Below are 22553 nucleotides of genomic sequence, written 5' to 3' on the forward strand. Positions count from 1 at the left end.
TATGTGATAAACAGATGCATTTTAGTTTTTGTAAGGAAGTCTTTTCGTTCCGAAAAGAGTGCGCGTACAGCAAGAAAATTGTAGAAAACGCCGTTATGCAAAAAGCAAACAAAAAGAAAAACGATCAAATTACAGTTTCAACTCACACGATGTTGGTACAGGAAAACGTGTTAAGTACTAAAGACACAGGAGTAGGAAACTAAAAAAAAAATCACATAAAGGCCGCTCAGTTTCGTACACTACATAAGCTATTTTAAGGCATTAAACCTAAGTATGAATATATTTTAAAATTGATAATTTATAAGATTCTCAAAGAGGCCGCCCCGAGTTATTGTGATGTTACTCCTGTTTTGTCTAGGTTTTCTCCTTTTCCTTTGATAGAGAGCGTTTCATCTGATTTTACTACTTCTTCTATGTGCTGGTTGCCATGCAATCTATAAGCTTTTTTATTCTGTTTCGAGATTTAAAATTACTAACACTGTATCAATCGCCAACTAATCTTCTTTCAGAAGACACCTTTTAGAAGTCAATCAGATGCAAATGTGTGAAATCTTCGCTGGATACAGATTCTTTTCTTTTCCAGCAAAAATGCATTATCACTGAACCGAAAGTAAACCCATCTTAAACTTTATTCCTTACTTCTAAAGTACTTTTACTTCATTCGATTTGTTAAACGAATAAAGCGGAAAATGGTAGTACGGAAACGCAATGTTGAAACGACAACAATATTACTATTACCGATCGCTGTGACATATAAAAGACGAAGTTATGACACTAAAACAATGCGTGGTACGAAACCGAACTTTTATAGCAGCAGACCGGTCTGGCGAGGTAAAATAAAGGAAATAGAAATAGGGGGATAGGGCAAAAAGGCAAAATTCATCTAACAAAACAAACGAACAGTTGATAGGAAAAATTTAACGCATCTTTAAGCCGGGATTTACATTACAAATTGAATCTATTCATTCAATGCTAAGCTTTCTTCTTCAATATCAACAGCAAATAGGCGAAGAGAAGCGAAAACAAAAAAAACACCTGAAATAAAACTTAATATTACGTGAAACAGCATAACACCGGAAGGTAGCGTGCTGTGAAATGGAAACAGATTGAAATGAAAAGGAAATTCAGTTGTTAAGGGTAAGTTATACAAAACTACACGGTTGTGTATACTTCTGTGGAACGCTCATGGCGTTTTTATTTTTAATGAAATAACAAAGTTGAAGCAACCCAAATACGGTTCACCGGAAATATTATTCGGCCCCCGGAGGAGAAAAATTTAAATCTAACAATCAAAGGCTCTATGCTAAGCTACCAGAAAACACACAGCATACCCGGTAATACACCTGCAGTGTCAAGCCAACACCATCCATTACACCGACATTGGGCCTAGGGCACCATATTTGTTCGCTCAGGTAATGGTCAACAGACTAATCCCGTCCGTTTGTTCCTTATGAGTTAACTGATCGGGCAGGGGTTCTGCTCACTAAAAGAGGATGGATCGATCGTGGGCAGGTTGAGATTTCCCGCACCCCCCATATCACCGACCAAATCGGTCGGTGGTTGGCCAAGATCCTGCATCGATTGCATCTTTTCCAGCACGATCTGAAACCGGTCCCGCTTCTCCTCAGCACTGTCGTCAGCCTTTTCCTTTTCCAGCTCTGCGCAGACTTCTTTCATCAGCTCTAGCTGCTTCTCGTACCGTTCTTTATCCTCCTTGGCTAGGGTAGCACCATGTTCCGCTAACCATGGTGGGTACTTAGCGACCAGATCCCGCATACTCGGCAACAACACGTCGGCCGACAGCAAGCTCTGCATCATATTTTGCATGAACGGTAGAAATGCGTTGTTTTCACCCGTCGCGTTCAGATCGATGTTGCCGAACATGTTGGCTACATCTTCCGGGCTGAATGGAGTCTGCAGGTTATCTCGACCCTCGCTCATCGCTTTTAATGCATCGCTAATACTTTGGCTAATCGAAGGATCCAGCGTGTTGACCGGGGCTGCTTCCGCCGCTTCAGGCGCACCTTCCGCACGTACCGCCATACCGGCCGCTTCTGCGATTCGTTGGAATCCGAGCATTATCTGATCGCTGTCAACCTTCTCGCCCCCACCGAATAACGCAGCCATATGCTGTTCAAACATTTTCGCTTGTTGGCTGTAAGGAAAAAAATTGAATTAATTAACATATGATAGTGAACTTACGTCCTAACGGGGGATGATGCTCGGAACCGTAACGGTACTTCATAAATTCTTCATTCCAAAGTTGCTCCGTTGGTGGATCTTCGTACAGCTCGCTCTGTTCACCCGCAGCACTATCAGTGGTCTGTTTTTTTGGTTCATCCTTCTGTTTATTGAAATCTTCTAGCGCACCTGTAATGTAACGGGTCGGGACATTGGGAATCATTATATAATTTGCACACACACACCCCGTTTTCCGGACACTATACAATATTGCGGTACTTACTGTCGAGCAAATCGTCCAATTCTTTGTCCCGCGAGCTGTCTTCGGTCGGTTTCTTAGATTCCGCCATTGGTTATACTACGTTTTGGTTTTGCGCTAGAACGACTACTCGGCGGGGACAGGAGATTAAACTATGCGGCAACCATAGGTGTACTATTGTACACCGTCCAAAAATTACTTCCTTTTTGCACGGGAACGTATCGAGAAAAACACGCACTGGGAATCTGATGCAAGATGAGAAATGAGCTGTCAAACTTCGGCAAACGTCGGGGAAAAACATGAACTTCGGGAAAACGGATGATGACCAGCACTCGACCCGACATACTAAACACGGCAGGGAAAACCTTCGTTAAATTACGTGGCACCGTTGACAGTTGTGGTGACACAATCAAAATAGACACTTTCATTTACGTACGTGGATATCAGCAAGGAAACAAAATTGTGTGTGCTCAACTCGAAAAAAGAATTTTCCCGAGTGCCGTTTGTGTATTTGCGTACCCAGAATTATGTTAATTGCCCAACAGTGAATTCACATTGTGTGGAGTTCTTGCGTCGGTAAACTGCTGATAGTAACAGAGCGAAAAGGTCAGTTGTGTGGGAATGCGCAAACCAAAAGATCCAACTCACCAACTGTGTTCGTGTGTGATGGCTTAAAACTGGCTGGAGAAAAAAATAGCTTCTCCCTAACATATCGGTTGTGATTCTTTGCAGAAAAGATTGTGTATTTTGGAATAAAAAGTTACGTGGGCGACATAATCCAACAGCATGAATCCGCAACTTGCGTACGGGCAATATCCGCCACAAACTTGGCCACAACAGCAAGTTGCCCCACAGGCGGGAGGACCCCCACCAGCGCCGATGCCTAGCATGAATGGAACACAACCCAATGTACGTAACAGATTAATGGAATTGTATAAATGAACAACATAAAACAGTTTCCTTAACGTATCTCTTTTTTTAATAACAGCATCAATTGTCCAACCAGATGCAAAATATGTCTTTATCGGGTCCTCCACCACCTCAGCAACAACAGGGTCCTCCAAAAATGGGTGTACCCAATGCGAATGGTCCCGCCATGGCCGCACCCCTACCATCGTCTAATTTTTCGAATCAACAGCCTCCTATGGTACGTCCACCGTCGACCGGGGGCCCAGCACCGGCTGGATATGGTCCACCTTCTCAGCAACAACCGGCACCACAGGGCCCGCCCATGATGAGTAATGGACCATCAGGGCCACCGCCTGCCGGTGGTGTTAGACCTCCGGCACCAATGACCGGTGGATACGGTCAAAGCAATGGGCATCAAATGGGTGCTTCCGCTCAGCAGTTTGGAGCAGCCGTGTCACCGATGGCCGCACCTGGTGGAGGACCTCCACGCCCTGGTCAACCTTTTCCACCTCAGCCGGCCAGTTTTCCACAACAACCGCAACCTACTGGATATCCAGCTGCTCCTGGTGGTGGTGCACCGCCACAAACACAAGGTGGTCCATATGGTGGACATCTTGGCGGTCCAGCGCCTCTCCAGCCACAGCAACAATTCCCAGGATCGGGGCTGCCTGGACAACAAATGCCTCCGCAGCAACAGCAGCAGCCACCCCAAGGATATCCGGTCCAGCCGGGTCAGGTGCCACCAATGGCCGGCGGTCAAATGCCTCCTCGAGTATATAATGTAAGAGATCTTCAAATTGGTAAAAAAATAACACATAACTCAGCAGATTGATTGTTCCTTTTTGTCCCACAGCAAATGCCGCCCGGTGCGGGTTATAATCAAATGCCTCCCATGGCTGGCCAACCTCACCAGCAGCAGCCACCCCAGCATCAGCTTCATCAACATCAACAGCAGGGGTACCATCAAGGTGGACCAGCGGGTATGATGGGTGGTCACTATCCAGCACCACCCCCAGTACCACAGCAGAAGCGTCTCGATCCAGAAACGATGCCCAACCCGATTCAGGTGATGGTGGAGAACCAGGATAACTGTGGTGGTATCTTTTCCACCAGTCAGCCCGGTCAGTTGCCACCGCTCGTGACGACCAAGTTCGTCACGCAGGACGAGGGCAACACCAGCCCACGCTTCGTTCGTTCGACGATGTACAACATTCCGCAAACGGCCGATATGATGAAGCAAAGCGCTGTCCCGTTTGCGCTTATCATTTCGCCCTTTGCACGCACGGTCGAGGGTGAATTGCCGATCCCGATCGTGGACTTTGGCGAGATGGGCCCGATCCGGTGCATCCGCTGCAAAGCATACATCTGTTCGACGATGCAGTTCCTGGACGGAGGTCGTCGCTTCCAGTGTCAATTTTGTAAGGCAACGACCGAAGTGCCGCCCGGATACTTTCAGCATCTCGATCACACCGGGCAGCGTATGGATAAGTACGAGCGGCCGGAACTAGTGCTCGGTACGTACGAGTTTGTCGCGACGAAGGAATACTGTCGCAACAGTACGCCACCCAAACCGCCCGCAATGGTGTTCCTGATCGATGTGTCGTACAACAACGTCAAGTCGGGGCTGGTGCAGCTTTTGTGCGCCCAGATGAAGAACATTATACGCCACCTGCCGGTAGATCAGAACCAGCAGCGTACGTCGATGAAGGTCGGCTTCATCACGTACAACAGTTCGGTGCATTTTTACAATCTGAAAAGTTCGCTCGCCCAACCGCAGATGATGGTGGTGGGTGATTTGCAGGAGATGTTTATGCCACTGCTCGATGGGTTCCTGGTAGATCCGGAGGAGTCGGCTACCGTGATCGATGCACTGATGGAACAAATCCCGAAAATGTTCGGTGATACGCGCGAAACGGAAACGATTTTGCTGCCGGCTCTGCAGGCCGGTGTGGAAGCGCTGAAAGCATCGGAATGCGTTGGCAAACTGTACGTGTTCCATTCGTCGCTGCCGAACGCGGAAGCACCGGGCAAGCTGAAGATACGTGACGATCGCAAATTGCTGGGTACGGATAAGGAAAAAACGGTCCTAACACCGCAATCGACCGTCTACAACATGCTGGCGCAGGAATGTGTGTTGGCCGGTGTTTCGGTGGATCTGTTTGCGTTCAACAATGCGTACATCGATTTGGCGACGATCGGACAGGTGGCTCGTTTGACCGGTGGCGAAGTTTACAAGTACACTTATTTCCAGGTACGTTGAGCGGTAATCAACACGAATCGGTTAGCGGATTTCTTATTGAAACGAACTTTCCTGTTCTTTTTAACAGGCGGATATAGACGGTGCACGGTTGGTGAACGATCTGCTGAAAAACATTTCGCGCCCGATCGCATTCGATGCGGTGATGCGCGTACGCACCTCGACTGGTGTCCGTGCAACCGACTTTTACGGTCACATGTTTATGTCGAACACGAAGGATATGGAAATTGCCAGCATCGGTAAGGCAGTGCCGCTAGATAATGTAACGTTTTGATTTTCTTAAACATTCGCGTTAAAATTTCAGATTGCGACAAGTCCGTGTCGGTGGAAATTAAACACGACGATAAGCTTACGGATGAGCTGGTGCTGATACAGGTGGCGCTATTGTACACCTCGTGCTCCGGTGTTCGACGACTACGCGTTCACAATCTGAACCTGAAGATGTGCACGTCGCTGTTGGATTTGTTCCGCTGTTGCGATCTCGACACCACACTGCTCTACTTCGCCAAGCAGGGGCTTACCAAGCTGATGGACAACAATCCGAAGGCGGTAAAGGATGCAATTGTGCACCGTGCGGTACAGCTGCTCGCCTGCTACCGTAAGCATTGCGCTTCACCGACCTCATCCGGCCAGTTAATTCTTCCGGAGGGTATGAAGTTGTTGCCGCTGTACGTGAACTGTCTGCTGAAGAACGATGCATTCTCCGGCGGGTCGGACATTTCCATCGATGATCGTTCGTACGTGATCTACTACGTGATGAGCATGGATTTGCCCACCTCGGTGCATTATTTCTATCCGCGCTTGATTCCGCTGCACGATGTGAACGTGGAGGGTGGCGATGCGGTCCCGGCGGCCATTCGTTGTACGGGCGATAAGATGCTTGAGGACGGTGCATACATTTTGGGTGAGTTGATATTGATGTACACTAGTTTTACTAGTGTTGGGCTTAATGCTTGATAAGAATCATTCATGTGAAACTTAAGTGGAGAATTTTTCAAATCAACGAGCCGAGATTCACTCAACACTATGTCTTACTAATGATTTATTTATATGTGGTTTTCTCTTTCTCAGAAAATGGTGTTCATATGTTCTTGTGGTTGGGATTGTCGCTGTCGTCCGAATTTACCCAATCGGTGTTTGGAGCACAGTGCACGCAGCAGATTGATACTGATCGTACGGGTTTGCCAGTATTTGATAATGCTCTTTCGAAGCGTATACGGGGTATCGTTGACAAGATCCAGGAGCAGAAGCGTCGTTGCATGCGAGTAAGTACATACCGATCGATCGCGCGTTGTTGATCTAAGTTCGTAAAATTGTTGAATACAAACAGGGTAATCAATTTCCGGTTTAATTTGTTCCTTCTTTCCTTCTTTCAGCTAACGCTCGTTAAACAGCGTGACAAACTCGAAAGTGTATTGCGCCACTTTTTGGTAGAGGATCGTGGCACTACCGACGGGTCGGTGAGTTACGTAGACTTCCTCTGTCACGTGCACAAAGAGATTCGGCAAATGCTGAGCTAGCTGGCCAACACCACTAGCAATGGTAATGCGAGCAGCGGTGGCAATATAGCAAGCAGTTTTTTCTCGGTCGGAAGGTTTAGATTTAACAACGGCAATGGTGGTACCAGCAGCGTCAAAACGGCTATCACTGCTGCTTCTACTATTAATACTACTTACAATACTACACGCAACACTGTTATGGCCAATTGTATCCATCCCGATAGCGGAGCCCGAACCAACGACGTAAATGGTAATGTGACCATGCATCATGCGCAACCATCTGTGACCGGTGGTGTGCACGTCGGAAGGGAACCAATTTCTCTCTCAGGACAGCATGCAAAGGCGAACAACACTTTCGACGGTACTTCGGTGCCACCAAACAATCGTTCAAAATTTATGAGTACAACACGTTGCGAAGGATATGTTGGGAGTCGCATTGCTTCCCGTTACGATGAGGACGAGGAGGATGACGATGGTGGTGCTGGTGGTGAAGATGTGGACCCCGATGATACCATTCCGGAGGAAGACGAGGAGGCAGAGGAAGATGTGGATGAGCAGGGAAATAATACGGTGCAGCAATGCGGAGCATCATGGCATCATCAACGTCCGTCTGTCCAATCGTCCTCTCAACAATTGCAATGCTCACGTCAGGAATATCGTGGAAGCGTCTCGCAGACACGTACCCGTGCAAATCGCTATCGACGCGCCTTCGGTGGCAGGTGGTAGGATGGCGTGCGGTACACACTTGGTGAGGAGTTTTGGTCAATTGTTTCACCAACAGGAAAAATTAGCTCTTTAGGTATTTTGTTATATTTGTCAGTTTTTTAGAACAATCAAGTGTATGCGAAAGTTCTTCTTTATTTTACAACGGTTCAGTTTCACTTCCAATAGCCTTTTTTGTATTTGTGTTATATTTAATATTTTTTAGTCCCACGATATATCGATATGGATGCGATTTGATTTAATCAATATTATGCAATGGTTCAGATAAACCGAATGCCATCATATAATGGGCTATACTAATGATTTTTCGATGATCACGTTTAACTGTTTCGTCTGCCTCGGTAGAACCATTCCGGTAATTTGGAAAGTGTGACCAGTAAATGCACAGATGGAAACTGGAACTGGTCTATTGAGAGAGGCAATTCGGCAGAATGGGAAACACTTTCGGAAAGGTGCACAGCAGCAGACACGTAAGATTGTATGTTGATATCGATTTATGAATCCAATGGTATATTATAAATAGCGAAATATATACAATTAGATCTTTAGTTGCATTCTTCTTAATTCGAAAAGCGGCCACCTTTACTGGTCCTCCACCGCACATTCGCTTCCGCTGTGGCCGTTTTTTGTTTTTCGCTTCATCTTTTTGAGACGCTTTGAAATAGCAGCCGGAGTCACCTGCAGCGTCGTTGCCATTCCTTCCAGTGTTTGTGTCCGATCACGGTCCAGCAGTGCCTCTATTGCGGAATCTTCAAACTTTTTCGGTTGCCCAGGTCGTTGGTTGTCTTCCAGGTTGAAATCTCCAGCCTTAAAGCGTGCAAACCACTTCCGACAGGTTTGCCCTGCCAGTGCATGCTCGCCGTATGTGTCCAACAGTTCCCGGTGACTTTCGGCGGCTGTGTTTCCTTTGAAAAACAAATGCAGCAATACGCCACGCAGAAACAATTTACTCGGCACAAAACAGGACACTCGTGAACCGTTGCGTTGACTGCACATAACTATCATGCCTCTTGTAAACAAAAATATGCTTCAAAGCATACCCACACAGTCAAAATGTTGGACATTCAACACATTTCTTTTGTGTACGAGTGTGAAGGAAGACAGTGAAGGATTGAATAAGCAAGGGCAGCCTTTTCGCTGATTAGTGGTGACTGACATCCGATTAAGCAGCTATGTTGATTGCATCTTCATTTCAATACGCTTTTTTGGGGCTCAAGTCGTAAAATAGGATACTTAAATAGCATTATTATTTAATATAGTTTTTTAAAGATTATTTTAAGCTATGTGGATGTTCTTTACGAAAAAAAAATTAAAGTTTTGATTTAGTTTGAATTGACGTTTTGTAACTAAACATCAATTTCGGAAGGTTTGCCCCCGAGTGGGCGTCCCACTGTGATGTCCTTGGTGTGACATTCAACATTTCAAGATCGGTGAAAATTTTACCAAACAGACGTTGGAAACAATAATCTTGTGCCGCTTGCCATCATCCTTATCGGTGCGCTCGTACATTGATTTCCGGGCGAATCCAACGTGAAATTGGTTCTATTGTACCGTCCTGCAAGAAGATTATCTCACCTGCTATCGACCGGAAAAATGGCTCTCAACAAGCTAAGCATTGAAAACGTCGATCTGAAGGGCAAACGGGTGTTTATGCGGTAAGTTTTTCCATTCCGGGGGTGGAACAAATCGATTCCTTTTCAAAGTAGGCTAATTATATGTGCTCTCCTCCGAAACAGTGTCGATTTTAATGTCCCAATCAAGGAGGGCAAAATTACCAGCAATCAGCGTATTGTGGCCGCACTCGACAGCATTAAGTTTGCGCTCGAAAAGGGTGCGAAATCGGTTGTGCTTGCGTCCCATCTTGGGCGCCCGGATGGCAACAAGAACGTGAAGTATACGTTGGCCCCGGTTGCGGACGAGCTAAAGAAGCTTCTTGGGCGTGATGTAACGTTCCTGAACGATTGCGTCGGTGCCGAGGTGGAAGCGGCCTGTAAGGATCCGGCGGCCGGGTCGGTTATTCTGCTGGAAAATGTCCGCTTCTACGTGGAGGAGGAGGGCAAGGGTGTGGACGCTAGTGGCAATAAGGTAAGCGGTAGCGAAAAAAGGACAGCAGCTCGAAGCTTATCACCATCGCAACGGGTCGTTGCAGCGGTATAAAAATAGGAGCAAATTGTGCTTTGTTTACTACGATTTGGCATTTGGACGATTTCGCGTCCAACCCAAAAACCATCCGTTGCATAATAATAATGTTCTCCCCCTTTTGTCTCACGGATGCCCCGCAGGTCAAAGCCGACAAAGATAAGGTGAAAACATTCCGCGAAAGTTTGGCCAAGCTGGGCGATGTGTACGTGAACGATGCTTTCGGTACGGCTCACCGTGCCCACAGCTCGATGATGGGCGAGGGTTACAGCCAGCGGGCGGCCGGTTTACTGCTCAACAAGGAGCTCCGTTACTTCTCGCAAGCCCTGGATAACCCACCGAGGCCGTTCCTGGCCATCCTGGGCGGTGCCAAGGTTGCGGACAAGATTCAACTGATTGAGAACCTGCTGGACAAGGTGAACGAGATGATCATTGGCGGTGGCATGGCGTTCACCTTCCTCAAGGTACTAAACAATATGGAGATCGGCGGTTCACTGTTCGATGCCGAAGGCGCCAAAATCGTGCAGAACCTCGTCGACAAGGCCAAGAAGAACAATGTGCAGCTTCATCTGCCGGTTGACTTCGTGACCGGTGACAAGTTCGCGGAGGATGCAGCGACCGGTACGGCGACGGTTGAGGGCGGCATTCCGGCCGGTCATCTTGGGCTCGACATTGGGCCAAAGTCACGTGAAGCATTCGCGGCCCCGATCGCCCGGTCGAAGATTATCGTCTGGAACGGACCGCCCGGTGTGTTCGAGTTTCCGAACTTTGCCAACGGTACGAAGTCGCTAATGGATGGCGTTGTGGCCGCCACGAAGGCGGGTACGGTGTCGATTATTGGCGGCGGTGATACGGCTTCGTGCTGCGCTAAGTGGGGCACCGAATCGCAGGTGTCGCACGTCTCCACCGGTGGTGGCGCATCGCTGGAACTGCTCGAGGGCAAAGTGCTGCCGGGTGTGGACGCACTCAGCAGTGCGTAAAACCCTTGCCGGCTGATGTTAATCCATTAAGCATTAAAGGTCACTGTCTCGTTATTATAATAATGTATTGTAGCAAGTTTTGTGTATTACAGCCGCCATGTCGTTAAAGTACCCATCTCACACCACCCTCTCCAGGGGGAACGATTAACCTGACGATTCGGCGAAAACCGGATCGCAGATTGTCGATGTAAAAGAATAAAACGTCTCGACGTCAAAACTTTTGAGGTTTCTTCCTCGTGGAATAGGCATGGGTTTTCGCAACCGAACTTGTTAATTCAGGAAGAAAACTGGATGCTGCCGGAAATGAAAGCGCTCTACGCAGAGACTTGCCTAACAGAACGATTAAGCTAGTTCTCTGAGCAAATATCGTAAATATGAAGACCGCACTCTTCCATCTTTTCGGACGAGCTTAACAATGAAATAACTTCACTATTATTTAGTTTAAACAGTGAACATTCTTGTTGAATTTATTGAACAATATGCTAGCTAAAGCACCGAGTTATGCGCTACGTTCATCTGCTGCAAATCTTCGAGGAGTCGATTTTTTCCCTTCGCATCGTACGTTGTTGAGGTTATAATTCTATTCGAGCGGCCTTTTTGTATCTGTACGTGAAGTTGGTAAGGAAATGGGTTATATTGAAATTTCGCACTGTTTGCCATTGCGTATTTTTACTTACGAATTATGCGATATGTGATATTATCGCTGCGAAAACATACAATATGTTGTATGCTTCCAAGGTGGCCAGAACATTGGTTATCCATTTGGATACAGCGATTGTAAATCGAAGACACAATTCTTGGTGCAATGGCGATTGCTTTCGACGCGTGCATGCAGCACGTCCACACGGCTTGAAGTTTTCGTAGGAAAGACGGGTTTTGGACCAAAGAAGCCAAAATGCCGGCATACAAACTTAACAGTGCCCAGGTGACAGAATTTGCTGGTAAACAAGGTTAACAAGCTCTAAACAAGGCCGTTGCAAGGTTTTACGCAACCAATTTATAGTTTTTTAACCAACCACAGTAAAAATGACCATCCCAAAAACCACCGTGGTACACGGGTTTAACGGTTATAATTTGCATTTGCTTTGTAACATTTTTGGAATCGTACATAAATTAAAATAAATGCCGGATAACTAAATACGCCAACTGGGTGTTCTTTCATCAATGAACAACTTGCCGGAAAATAAGGTATGGCAATGTGGCAGTTGAAGTTTAAAGCGTGTGGTACCCCATGTGTCAAAGTGCTGCTTTTCTTCCACCAGCTAGTTTCGCTACTTGCTCCTAGATGACGTGCACTTTTGAATAGAACGTTTGCAACTGCGATGTAAAGTTACAAAGTTATTGTAGGGCAATAAAACAAAGCAGTAATTTATCGTGACACTAAACAGTTTGAATTCCCACAAAAGAAACATGAAAACATGTCAGCAAATGTTCTATGTTTCTTTCACGATTCTTCTGGATTAACAAGTATTCAATCAATCACACCGTTTAAAATGGTTGAATTGATTCATTTTATATTACTGTAACAGTATGGTCTTTTTCTCAAACGGTGAAGAAGTTGAAATGACTTGGGCTAGAATTGCTTGCTTCATCTCTTCAACATGATCTTCCACGTTTTGTTGTAGAACAATCTATCCATGTAATTAACAGTACAGTAAACTTTCTCATTCTAGTAAGTTTTTAAGTTGAATTTGCATTTCTTTTTGGTTTTCTTTTTTAAAATAACCCCAAGGAACCACACGATGCGCGCATACCATTTTCCTGCCATTCAGCCATTGAGTACAGGGATAATTGGGTTATGTAATTGAATTTCGTTGACAGTTCCCAAATTGTAATGAAGGGTGTGTGTTTCTAGTAAGAACCCAAATGTTGTACAATCTAACTGCATGTGTAGGATTTCATGTTTGAATAAATCGTAATTTCATGATCATTTCATATCTTTATTTTGCCATTTCGATCTATATAAAAATAAATACTTAACTTTCTTTCGTTACAGCTATTCTGCAATTGGGGGGAGGTGTGTGTTATAACAACAAACTGTTCCACTTTTATCGGCCCGCAACTTACAGCATGTGCGTAAGGAGAGCGGCCCAAACACGGTGCGTTTTCATATTATGCGCGCTTTTCATTAGCTTTCTATATTTGTGAATTCGTTTCCTTTTTGTTTCCTCTAGTTTAATAATTATCTACAATAGCAGCAGTAAACTTGTATGTTTTTTTCAGATTTCCATCTATAACACCCTGCACTTTATAGTGTGTGTGTGTTTATTTCATCTTATGCACCATGTTTAGCACGTGTACGTGCGAACTTCCTTTGTCTCTTGGGTGTATTAGCCTTCACTCTATTTACACATCTCTCCATCATCATCCATAACAAACTGTTCAGCACAAAAACACAAACTAACGAAAGGCCTCTCTTCTCTATTGCCATAGCAACAAAACCTATGTTGATTCAACATTCCGTACTACCCCCATCGTTCTCTCATCACATAGCCTTTGCATTCGTTTAACGTCTCCTTTGATACGTGTCTTCTCCACCGTTCACAGCACCTTCTAGAGAAATAAATCGAAACAATACAAAAACTACTCCGGATATTCAGACATGGTATTGTGCCACGTGTTTCACGTTATCCTTTTACCACCCTTTTTACTAATGCGCGTAAATCTGGTTTCCCACTCGAAGAATAGTAAAGAAATAGAGTAAGACCCTACGAAAGATGAAATGATTTAAGATGAAAAGTTCGCTAAAGTCCTAATTATAAAGGAAGTATAAGTCCCATTCTTCGGGCAGCTTGTAAGCTACTACACGCACTAAAAAATCCGATTCCGACTGTAAATTTGCCTTTTTTCTGTCGTTTTAGTTTAGTTTGTCTATCTAATATCCTTGTTTTAGTGCACCTACAGAAAAAGAAAACAAGGATAAAGTAACTATCGGCTTGCTAGATCTGCCTCACTATTACTCTCTCTCTCTCGTGCTATCTCGCTCAAATGAATGTAATAAGATGAATGAAAGGAAATGTAAGAAAGCAGTAGTGTACAAGATGTTTTACTGTTAGGTGATAATTGTTGAAATATTACACTCCCTCTCCTTCCCATCCGCAATACTTTCCCTTCTGGTGATGGATCTATTTCGCTGATAGAGGCAGTTAAAAGATGCAGCAGTTTACGTTTTACAAAAAAGCTATATCGTGTGCCGATATATTTCAGAAATTGATGTGTTATACAGCGCAATGCAGTAAAGTTACACTGAGAGAACTAATATACTTAGCGTCACAGAGAGAAGGATGGAAAATAGTAACTAGGTCCGTCATTTATGTGTCACTGCAAAACATGAAGAGATACAGTATGGAAAAGTATAGTAGCGGTAACCAATATCTTTATCTCGCATTAACTGTTAGTGCATGATCTCATTGCAATTGATTCCGTCCATCAATGGGTTTGCACGAGCTTTTCCAGATTTTTTTTGGGGAAAGGTTCGGAACCGGACAGGAACTAATAGTGTGTGAGAAATGTTTACGTAATTCGACCATTTAGAGTTACCGTATTGCGTTGGGAAGGAAGGTGTTTACGATAAAAATGTATTTATGATAGAAACAAAGTATATTCGTTGTTGATTGGACTAGAAAAGCAAAATAATTCTTAGGTAATATAAAAAATAAGAACTGCTAATGTTACGCCCTACATTTGTTAGTCTTTTTTATAACATTTTTCGTGTGATGTGTAAAAAAGTTTTACTGAGCCATGCACCGGAGCTCAGTAGTGTTTGTGATGCGCCGCCAGCCACTACCAAATTACTGCCCTTGTAGTAAGCATCGAAAAGCTAAAATCATCGCCGTCTCAAACTGTATGTGTGTGTTTTAACTGTAGAACATATCTCGTTGTTCAGAAGAATCAGGATTTGGGTGTGATGTAGCGTTGAAGAATTGACAAATTAGTCCTACTACAATATACGCCATTTAAAGGTTAAGTATGAAACATAAATTTCTTTGGAACAGAGGCATGTCGTCCATGAGGCTGATTCTTTGAAAAGCGAAGGATTATTATTCTTGCATTGTGTACACTAACATACCACCCTTCGGGCGGTTCAGTTCTCGGTGGCATCGTATTTCACTGGACACGCCGGAATGTTTGATTCTACTTGAAGCTGGTAATACTCTTCTGCAGGAGCAGCACGAAATGAAAGCACCATGTATCTTAAAAAATACTGAAACTTCTATCAAATACAAGCGATGACGGGTAGGGCAGGCAGTGGTGTTCGAGAATACGATGAAGCATGCTGAATCTTTTCGTGCTTACTATTAATGTAGGGAGAAAACACGGTAGCTAGGGCGGTTTGGAGGTTGAAGTCCGTATTTCTCTCCGCAGTCCGGAAAACGGAACATATAAAGCACAAAATGGAGAATGTTTTCCGGTGAATGAAAAGAAGAATGAATGTTTCGTTAAGAATTTGACTGCATGATTATATGTGTGCGTAATATTTATGTACCGGATCTACTAAAACTTGGTTCAAATAAGGGAGCTTAAGTTACGTGTGGATACTATTTAAATAGGAAATAATTGATTTTTAAAATGATACAGCAAAGAAACTAATAAAGGTGGATAAACGACGTGGGGGCGACCATGATGAAACGAACTGGGTAAAACTACCCAAATTAACTTCAACCCGGATTAGGATCTGGTCCTCGCGCTCACACTAACTCACTAGTGGTTAGCGTCTAATTACAACAAACCACCTTTGCGTCCAAACAACAGCGAACTAATCGTACCGTACACGCTCTGACCAAGCGAACGACTTTCCTCCTTGGCCGTTGTTTGTGGTGCCGTTGTCGTTGATGGTGCTGCCGCGGCTAATTGCTGCTGTTGGTTCCTACGACCATCCTTGCCGCTTCCACCACTAGCCGTCTTTGCTGTTGGTTTGTTAGCCACCGTGCCAAGGTCGGGTCGCACGCCGGGCCGATTGGAACCATTCACTGTGCCCAAATCCGGTCGCTGGGAGCCACCGTTGGCGCCATTTAGTAGATTGCGGCGTGATTTTTGTCGCTGCATCTGCTTCAGTCGTGCCGCCGTCGTTGGTGAAGCTGTAGCAGCCACCGAACTACCCATCGTTTCCTTTGTACGCGGTTCCGATTCGAAGCTGGCGACGGACGAGCTGTCAGAATCGGAAGACATGGCCGTACTGATACCGCTGCTAGCACCGGACGATGAAGCCATACTCTTAAGGCTATCGTGCGACAGGCCCTTCGTCAGTACGGCTTTGATAGTTTCCTTATCGATCGTTACGAGGTCGTCCTGGTGTTGCTGCTGCTTACGTAGGTGCTTCAGGCTGGTCAGCTGTGCCATTGGGCTGCGACCACGACCGGTTGCTGCTGCAGTGTAGAGTGCGGATGTACCGTGCAGGGCAAGCGGACTGATGCCCGGTGGATGCTGGGGCGGTAGCATTATGTTCTCCAGCCCGATGCTCTCAACCTTCTCCATGATCTTGATAGAGCGCAGCGCTTTCTTTTCGAGCCGGGACAGAGCGACCTTGTTGCGGGATATGATTCTCGATGGTCGATCCGCTGGATCGGTATTGGAACCATGGGCCACGCTACCACTTGCACTGCCGGTAGAGGCCGTGAATCGTTTGCGCAAGATGTCAGCAGTCGATGCGAGCAGACCGGATAGCAATGGTGGTTCCGGTGACATAGAACGAGTAGGTGAGCCATCTGTAAAAATAAACGAAACGCACTTATTATTCTGAGCTCTTCTAAATTAATCCTAGGATTTTTGCACTTACCGGGACTATTGCAAGGTGTCACCGTCGGTGAAAAGTTGGGCCCGGCTGGCGTATTAAGTGCACTGGGTGTGACCGCTTTGATGCCCCGTTCGTTCAACATTGAGGCCAGTCCCATGTTTACGCTGAACGTCGAGCAGGAATTGCGACGCGACAGACTTGAGCGTGGTGTTGAAGGAGCCGTCGGTTGCCGCGTTGGACACTCGGACGTCATCTGGGAGGACATTTGCGAAGGCGGCAAGCTGAAGGTGACTGCCGTCGTACCGTCATCCGGATGTAGTACGGTGCTATTGGTGTACGTGTATGTGCAGCCGAATGATTGGAACCGCTTGCCGGGGTGGTCTTCAGTATCTTCGTCCTCTTCGACGTCCGAAAGCGAGTATGTCTGCAGACCGAGTTCGTCCAGTCCGCGTCCTCCCCGTATCGTGACGCCGGGACGCTCCTCGAGCAGGCCGCTCAGCGTTGGTGTTGCCAGCCGAGACCAGTGATGAAGCGTTTGCGAGCCCTCGATTGGTTTCACAATCTGCAGCTTCTCTGGAAGACGCCACTGACCATTACCGCTACCCGTTGCCGATGATGAAAGTCCCGAAAGTCCGGACGAACCGGTCGACATAATACTGTCCGGTGTGCGGCATCCAAGCGGTATGCCCGTCGGTTGCTCGTCGTAGCTGTATGTGCCCAGCGGTGCGTGTTGCAACATCGCGCGCCTAGCAAGAACTTCCGCCGGAGTAAGACGTTTAAGCGCTGCCTCCAGATCCTTCGCCCCAGGCGCTCCCGGTATACCCGTTTGTGCAGGTCCTGGATAACCATCCTCGGAATCGGCAGTAAGACTCTCGCGCGAGTAAGATCGGCCACCGAGTGAACTGCCACCGCCGTACATTGTGCTGTACACGGAAGAACTGCTCTTGTACGAATGTGTCATTGTCGTTATTCCGGCATTGCCGCTACCATTACCAGTAGTACCACCCAGTCCGGGATAGACGTACGGTGCCATGCGTGGCTGCGAAGAGGAACTCATCGTCATCGAACCGAGTTGCGAGAAACTATCACTGAATCCGTTCGGATTTGCACGACTAGCAGAGCGCACGGTTTCAAACACTTTTCGGTAGCCGGGTAGTTGTTGCTGTGCTCCCGAGCCGGACATTAGGCCACCCATCATGGAACTACTACCGAGCCCACCGCCACGCACCGAATCAATACCCGAATCCAGACTGTGCTCCGAGTACAGGGATGTTTCCATCAGTTCCGATTGTAGCGAATCCGGTGCGACGGGCATTCCCGTAATACCGGGAATAAGTGAACTGCGTGCGAGCGGTTGGGAGCGTTTGCGTTGACGGCGAAGTTGTTCTTGGGTTTCCTGCAGCAGGTTTAACACTTCCTGGTAGCGTAGCTTGAATTCCGCCAGCTCGCCCGCTAGGAGGTTCTGATTTTCTTTGGTGATGCTTAGCAGCGAGGACGCCTCCTCGTTCTCTGATGTCATCTGATGCAGTCGTATCTCGGCCTCCGCGAGCCGCCCTGTAAGACTAATGATCTGTTCATGCTGCAGCCGGTTCTCCTCCTTCAGTCGTTCGAGTTCCAAATCTGCGAAATGTATAGAGCACGGTTAGAGTGCTGGCAAACTTTGTGATCTAGTGAGTGATACTTACTTAAACCATCAAACTCGCTGTTGGCCGTGGTGAGCTGGTTCGCGATATCCGCCATCAGCCTGCGTTCCTGCTCCTCGCACTCGTCCGTTTCTTTCACTAGCTGGGCGGTTTCAGTGCGCAAGGATTTGTTTTCGTCCTCCAATTGCTTAACCTTCCGCTGCAGCAGCTCCAGGTTGATCGACTTCGATGCCGTCGGTGTGACTGTGTAGGAAAAGAACATGCGACGAATTAGAACTAGTCGCAAGGTTCTTGCAAATTTCGAACGCTCTCCGGGGAGATGGAGAATAAGGTGAGCGAAACCATCGCGTGAGAATCAAATTGACCCGTACATAAAAATCGAAAACAAAAGCACTTCGTCGCAGTTGTTGCTGCTACTACCGATAAGCTGTTAGCACTGGGACGCTGGTAACACGGCAACATCATCGAACGGACCAACGCCATCGATGGATTTTTGCTTATCGCTTTGTTTTCACTGTGCAGAAAGCACTAGTACGGCTGCTACTATTTCCATATAGAGACAAGCCCCTGCAAGGCTTGACCAACCGATTCGTGGCTGGTTGCTTTCTTCACTTGCTTGTCCTGTTCACTCTGGAAACAGTCCATCAGCAACAGCCCGGGACTTCATGGACGAGGTCGATGATTATCAATCGAAACCCATCACATCCTCGGGGAGATGATGCACACAAGCGTTGCACAGAAACACACACCCACACCCCGATTGAAGCGTTTTCAACTGCGAACAGAACACCTTTCCGACTGGACGGATGGATTCATATGGCACACGCGATGGGGCATGGATTTCATAACAGGCGTAGAAAATATACGAGCTTCCCAGCTTTTGCTTGCTTTCTCTATTGATTTTCAGTTTTTTTGGGGTGATTTCTATTTATTTTTGTTTTGCTTGTTTGGCGCATTCCGAGGACTTGGAAGGACGATTACAACACAACAAGAGCAAACCACACACGCGACTAAACTGTTACCAAATACGCGCCCCAGGTCGAGAAAAAAAGGGCACACTAAACATATTTCATCGATTTTTAGCTCGATATAATTCCATTACCCTGAAGAGAGAATGTTTTGTATTAGTACCTTGGTGTGTAGAGGGGACTAGACAACAATCCCCGGGGAGGGGTTCCTCATGAAAATATGAACCGTTTACGTGTTGAACTTAAAATTAGAACACTTGCCACTGAGTATATGCACCGCACTGCACCCAGTCCTGATACATTCGTATGCAAATTGCCTCCTATATTAGCGCCTGGTAGACGTGCAAATGACCCTATTGCGCCGCAACGCCATCGTTTGCGACTGTAAACCCCATCCAAAAGGAGCTCTGCCCTCTTGATAAGAAACTAAAGTGATTGTTTGAGCGATAACGTACACCACCACCATGTAAGCGTTGATTCTGTATCATTCCTAATTAAAATGCCGGCATCCTGAGGAGGCGTACTGTTTGGGTAAGAGGATTTCAATTTCACATTTGTCTCGCACGAAGAGATAAGACATGAGTTTTGTAGATGTCAAGTTCTTTGCTGCTTTATCTCGCTTCGGCAGTGCACGTCATCTTGCGGGTTGATCGTACACGGAACATATGATGCAATGCTATTGGTTTTGTTAAGCTCACGACTTACGGTGAATGTTTTATTACGGCAGAGATTAGAAGAGACACGAGAAGACTTTTTCCCCGTTTTTTTTTGCGTCTAAGTTCGTCTATGCGGCATTGCAATTTTGTCGTCGGTAGGGTTCACCGTGGTGATATTTAATCGACCGTTTCAATAGCTTTCACTCACGTCGGCTGATCACACACGTACGGGCGCGAAGTTTACACCAGTCCAAAGCTTCTCGAACATGGAGAAGAACTGAAGATTATTGTCTGCTATTTTGATAGTTAATAGCGTAAATCATTACATCAGTAAGTCAGATTGTGTGATGCAAGTAAAGGGCTGTGCTGCATTGTTATGCTACAAAACACAGAGCCTCGATCTTACGTGTTTTCCACAGACATGATCTTTCGCAGATGAGTGAAAGTGGCGTTGAAACTATTAATTTCGATATCCATTCTTCTGTCAAAAAAAGGGCAAAGAGTTCAAACACTTTATCGCTAATCGCAGGTTGGAACAGCTCACGCGCGGTGTTGTGTGTGCTACGTGTAAAGTATCAACTTTACACGTTTGGTTACAAGGATTTTTCTTTGGTAGGGAATTGTTGGATGTCCAGCTTCCAACAATTTTTATGAAAACTTCAAGAAGACAGAAGTTGAATGCTCCAACTACTTACCATTCTCACTGGTGTCGTCGGCATCGTTCGTCAGTATCCCGATCAGCTCGATCTTCTGATGCAGCTCGTGCGAGAGCTGCGCCCGGTTTTCGTTCGTAGTTTTTAGCTCCTGCTCCAGCTCGGCGACCCGGTTCTCCAGGTGCGTGTTCTGCGCTAGTAGCTCCTTGCCAATCTGTACCGTCAGCTCGAGGTCCTTTTCCTTCTCTTCCAGCAGGCGCGTTACAGCATCTATGTCATCGTACGCGCGGGTCATTTGGCTCACTCGGTTACCGCATAGGACTGTGGATGGGTAAAGTAGAAAACGGATGTTCTTGTTAGTAACACTAGCATATGCACGGAGAATTCAGTATTGCGTATATCTGTTCCATGTTGCGCTTACCGTTTGGAACACACTAAATATTATTTGCTTAGCAAATGCAACAATCGAGCTACAACTGAACGGAAAACGGAACATAAAACAAATGTCGGGGCACTACTACAAAACGTACTCTATGAGGTGCCCCCGATGGAAAGATAGTAATCAGTTAAAAAAAGGAAGAATTTTGTATTTTAAATGCATAATAGGTACCATCGGCACGTTTGTCGATCTATAAGCTTGATCTTTGACACGCGATTCCCAAGTTGCTCGCATGGCAAATCAGCTTTTGTTCAGGTGTTTGTTTAAAAATGGTTTGAAACAACTTTGTTGTCACGAAGCTGCCTTATTAGTATAGTTATCTGTTTCAAGGACGCTTCCGATATGACACACAAAAACGACCAAAGAGACGCTAGAATTGAAATGTTTAACACTTCTCGTTATGTTTAAAGCTCTCTAGAAGGGCTGAGAAACAAAGGGCATAACACCATAATTTCTTTACACGTAATCCAGTTCTCCCGATGGGGAGGACAGTTTTCCACTCCCTTAAATAATGATTATAAGTGGTTGGTTTCCCGGTTACGTTTCGTGGTATTGGAACGTAATGGAGTGTATCCTTTCCTTCACCCAATTAGCGCTCAGCGCTCGTCGTAGCACGGGAAGGTGTTTTTTTTATTTTTTCTTTAAGCTTTTGTTATGTTTTTAATGTTCGCCTTCCCAAACAGCAATTATGTTGCGGAATTGGTGCAGAAAAGAAATGGTCATTTTTCTTTCTCATGGTTACCGACGCTTAACGGTTTCAAAGTTAAACGAAAGGGCGAACGACGATGCAATTTGAAGATTTTTTGGATTATGCAATTTACAAAAAAAAAAAAACCAAAACAAAACCAGAAAACATCATTCGCTAAGGAAAGTAGCACTGTCCAAGCCTTTCTCGATTGAGAAGGGCAGGCTTGGCTGGCTGATCCAGTTGTGTGTCAGCAGTAACAGCGACTCGTGACGGAACCATTAAATAAAGCATTATGAACTATCGAGCAAACAAATTAACGAACGGGGCGTTAGGAAGCAGCATCTTTGCTACGCAGAAGCCGCACAAGATGTTATGTTTTTCCAACCAACTCCCATTTTGTTTTAGTTTATGAAACGATTTTATGACTTTGCATTACATAAGCTGTTTAAAATAAACAGAAATTTATGTTATTTGAAAAAATATATTACTATTTTTTTCGATTCAATTTATACACAATCGGAATAAAATAGACACGTTAAAACTATGAGTCATGAAACTTTAGTGAAGAAGCATTCGTATAATCAGTCGACTATCAGAGATTCATTAATTTTCAATAATTCTTTGACGATCCTTTAATCTATTATGACTCATGGATCTTTGAAGATTTCTGAATCTTCCGCATAGAGCTTCAAAGTCATTCACATAATGAGTCGAGTTTAAAAGATTCATTCATTCTCAAAAAATTATGATCATCCTTGAGGATCCTTTAATCTACAATGACTCATGCATCTTTGAGAATTCCTTCCTTCCGATTAAAGCTTCCAG

General features: G+C 45.6%; 4 protein-coding genes across 4 annotated transcripts in view; 2 read left to right on the forward strand and 2 right to left on the reverse strand.

Moving 5' to 3' along the window:
* Positions 1-1455: 1455 nt before the first annotated feature.
* LOC128712019 (peroxisomal biogenesis factor 19) lies at positions 1456-2531 on the reverse strand. The gene is made up of 3 exons (XM_053806913.1): positions 2465-2531; positions 2241-2370; positions 1456-2155 (listed from the first exon to the last, which is right to left on the reverse strand). The coding sequence occupies exons 1-3, from the start codon at positions 2529-2531 to the stop codon at positions 1456-1458; spliced, it is 897 nt and encodes a 298-aa protein (XP_053662888.1).
* Positions 2532-3226: 695 nt separating this feature from the next.
* On the forward strand, positions 3227-7126 carry LOC128711702 (protein transport protein Sec24C). The gene is made up of 7 exons (XM_053806584.1): positions 3227-3349; positions 3429-4130; positions 4203-5600; positions 5677-5845; positions 5911-6510; positions 6678-6871; positions 6983-7126. The coding sequence occupies exons 1-7, from the start codon at positions 3227-3229 to the stop codon at positions 7124-7126; spliced, it is 3330 nt and encodes a 1109-aa protein (XP_053662559.1).
* A 2289-nt stretch (positions 7127-9415) lies between these two features.
* On the forward strand, positions 9416-10947 carry LOC128713840 (phosphoglycerate kinase). Its single transcript, XM_053808710.1, has 3 exons — positions 9416-9483; positions 9565-9913; positions 10111-10947. The coding sequence occupies exons 1-3, from the start codon at positions 9422-9424 to the stop codon at positions 10945-10947; spliced, it is 1248 nt and encodes a 415-aa protein (XP_053664685.1). The 5' UTR covers positions 9416-9421.
* A 4719-nt stretch (positions 10948-15666) lies between these two features.
* Positions 15667-22553, reverse strand: part of LOC128716095 (trafficking kinesin-binding protein milt) — a 43880-nt gene continuing 36993 nt past the window's right edge. Inside the window, exons 2-5 of the mRNA XM_053811016.1 lie at positions 20644-20922; positions 18367-18567; positions 16724-18301; positions 15667-16652 (exon numbers count right to left, since the gene is read on the reverse strand). Coding sequence (XP_053666991.1) covers positions 15667-16652; positions 16724-18301; positions 18367-18567; positions 20644-20922 — 3044 coding nt within the window. The remainder of the gene's footprint in view (positions 16653-16723; positions 18302-18366; positions 18568-20643; positions 20923-22553) is intronic.

This window comes from Anopheles marshallii, chromosome 3, assembly GCF_943734725.1.
Source record: "Anopheles marshallii chromosome 3, idAnoMarsDA_429_01, whole genome shotgun sequence".
NCBI classification, from domain to species: Eukaryota; Metazoa; Arthropoda; class Insecta; order Diptera; family Culicidae; genus Anopheles; species Anopheles marshallii.

What these genes read in the sequence shown, in the direction of transcription:
- LOC128712019 (XM_053806913.1), bottom strand. Translation starts at nt 2,531, where the DNA reads ATGGCGGAATCTAAGAAACCGACCGAAGACAGCTCGCGGGACAAAGAA. An exon ending in ATTGGACGATTTGCTCGACA is followed by an intron (nt 2,371 to 2,464) that starts GTAAGTACCGCA and finishes GTTACATTACAG; the next exon opens with GTGCGCTAGAAGATTTCAAT. An exon ending in TGGAATGAAGAATTTATGAA is followed by an intron (nt 2,156 to 2,240) that starts GTACCGTTACGG and finishes TTTTCCTTACAG; the next exon opens with CCAACAAGCGAAAATGTTTG.
- LOC128711702 (XM_053806584.1), top strand. Translation starts at nt 3,227, where the DNA reads ATGAATCCGCAACTTGCGTACGGGCAATATCCGCCACAAACTTGGCCA. An exon ending in TGCCTCCTCGAGTATATAAT is followed by an intron (nt 4,131 to 4,202) that starts GTAAGAGATCTT and finishes TTTGTCCCACAG; the next exon opens with CAAATGCCGCCCGGTGCGGG. An exon ending in TATGGAAATTGCCAGCATCG is followed by an intron (nt 5,846 to 5,910) that starts GTAAGGCAGTGC and finishes TTAAAATTTCAG; the next exon opens with ATTGCGACAAGTCCGTGTCG.
- LOC128713840 (XM_053808710.1), top strand. Translation starts at nt 9,422, where the DNA reads ATGGCTCTCAACAAGCTAAGCATTGAAAACGTCGATCTGAAGGGCAAA. An exon ending in GGCAAACGGGTGTTTATGCG is followed by an intron (nt 9,484 to 9,564) that starts GTAAGTTTTTCC and finishes CCTCCGAAACAG; the next exon opens with TGTCGATTTTAATGTCCCAA. An exon ending in TGGACGCTAGTGGCAATAAG is followed by an intron (nt 9,914 to 10,110) that starts GTAAGCGGTAGC and finishes GATGCCCCGCAG; the next exon opens with GTCAAAGCCGACAAAGATAA.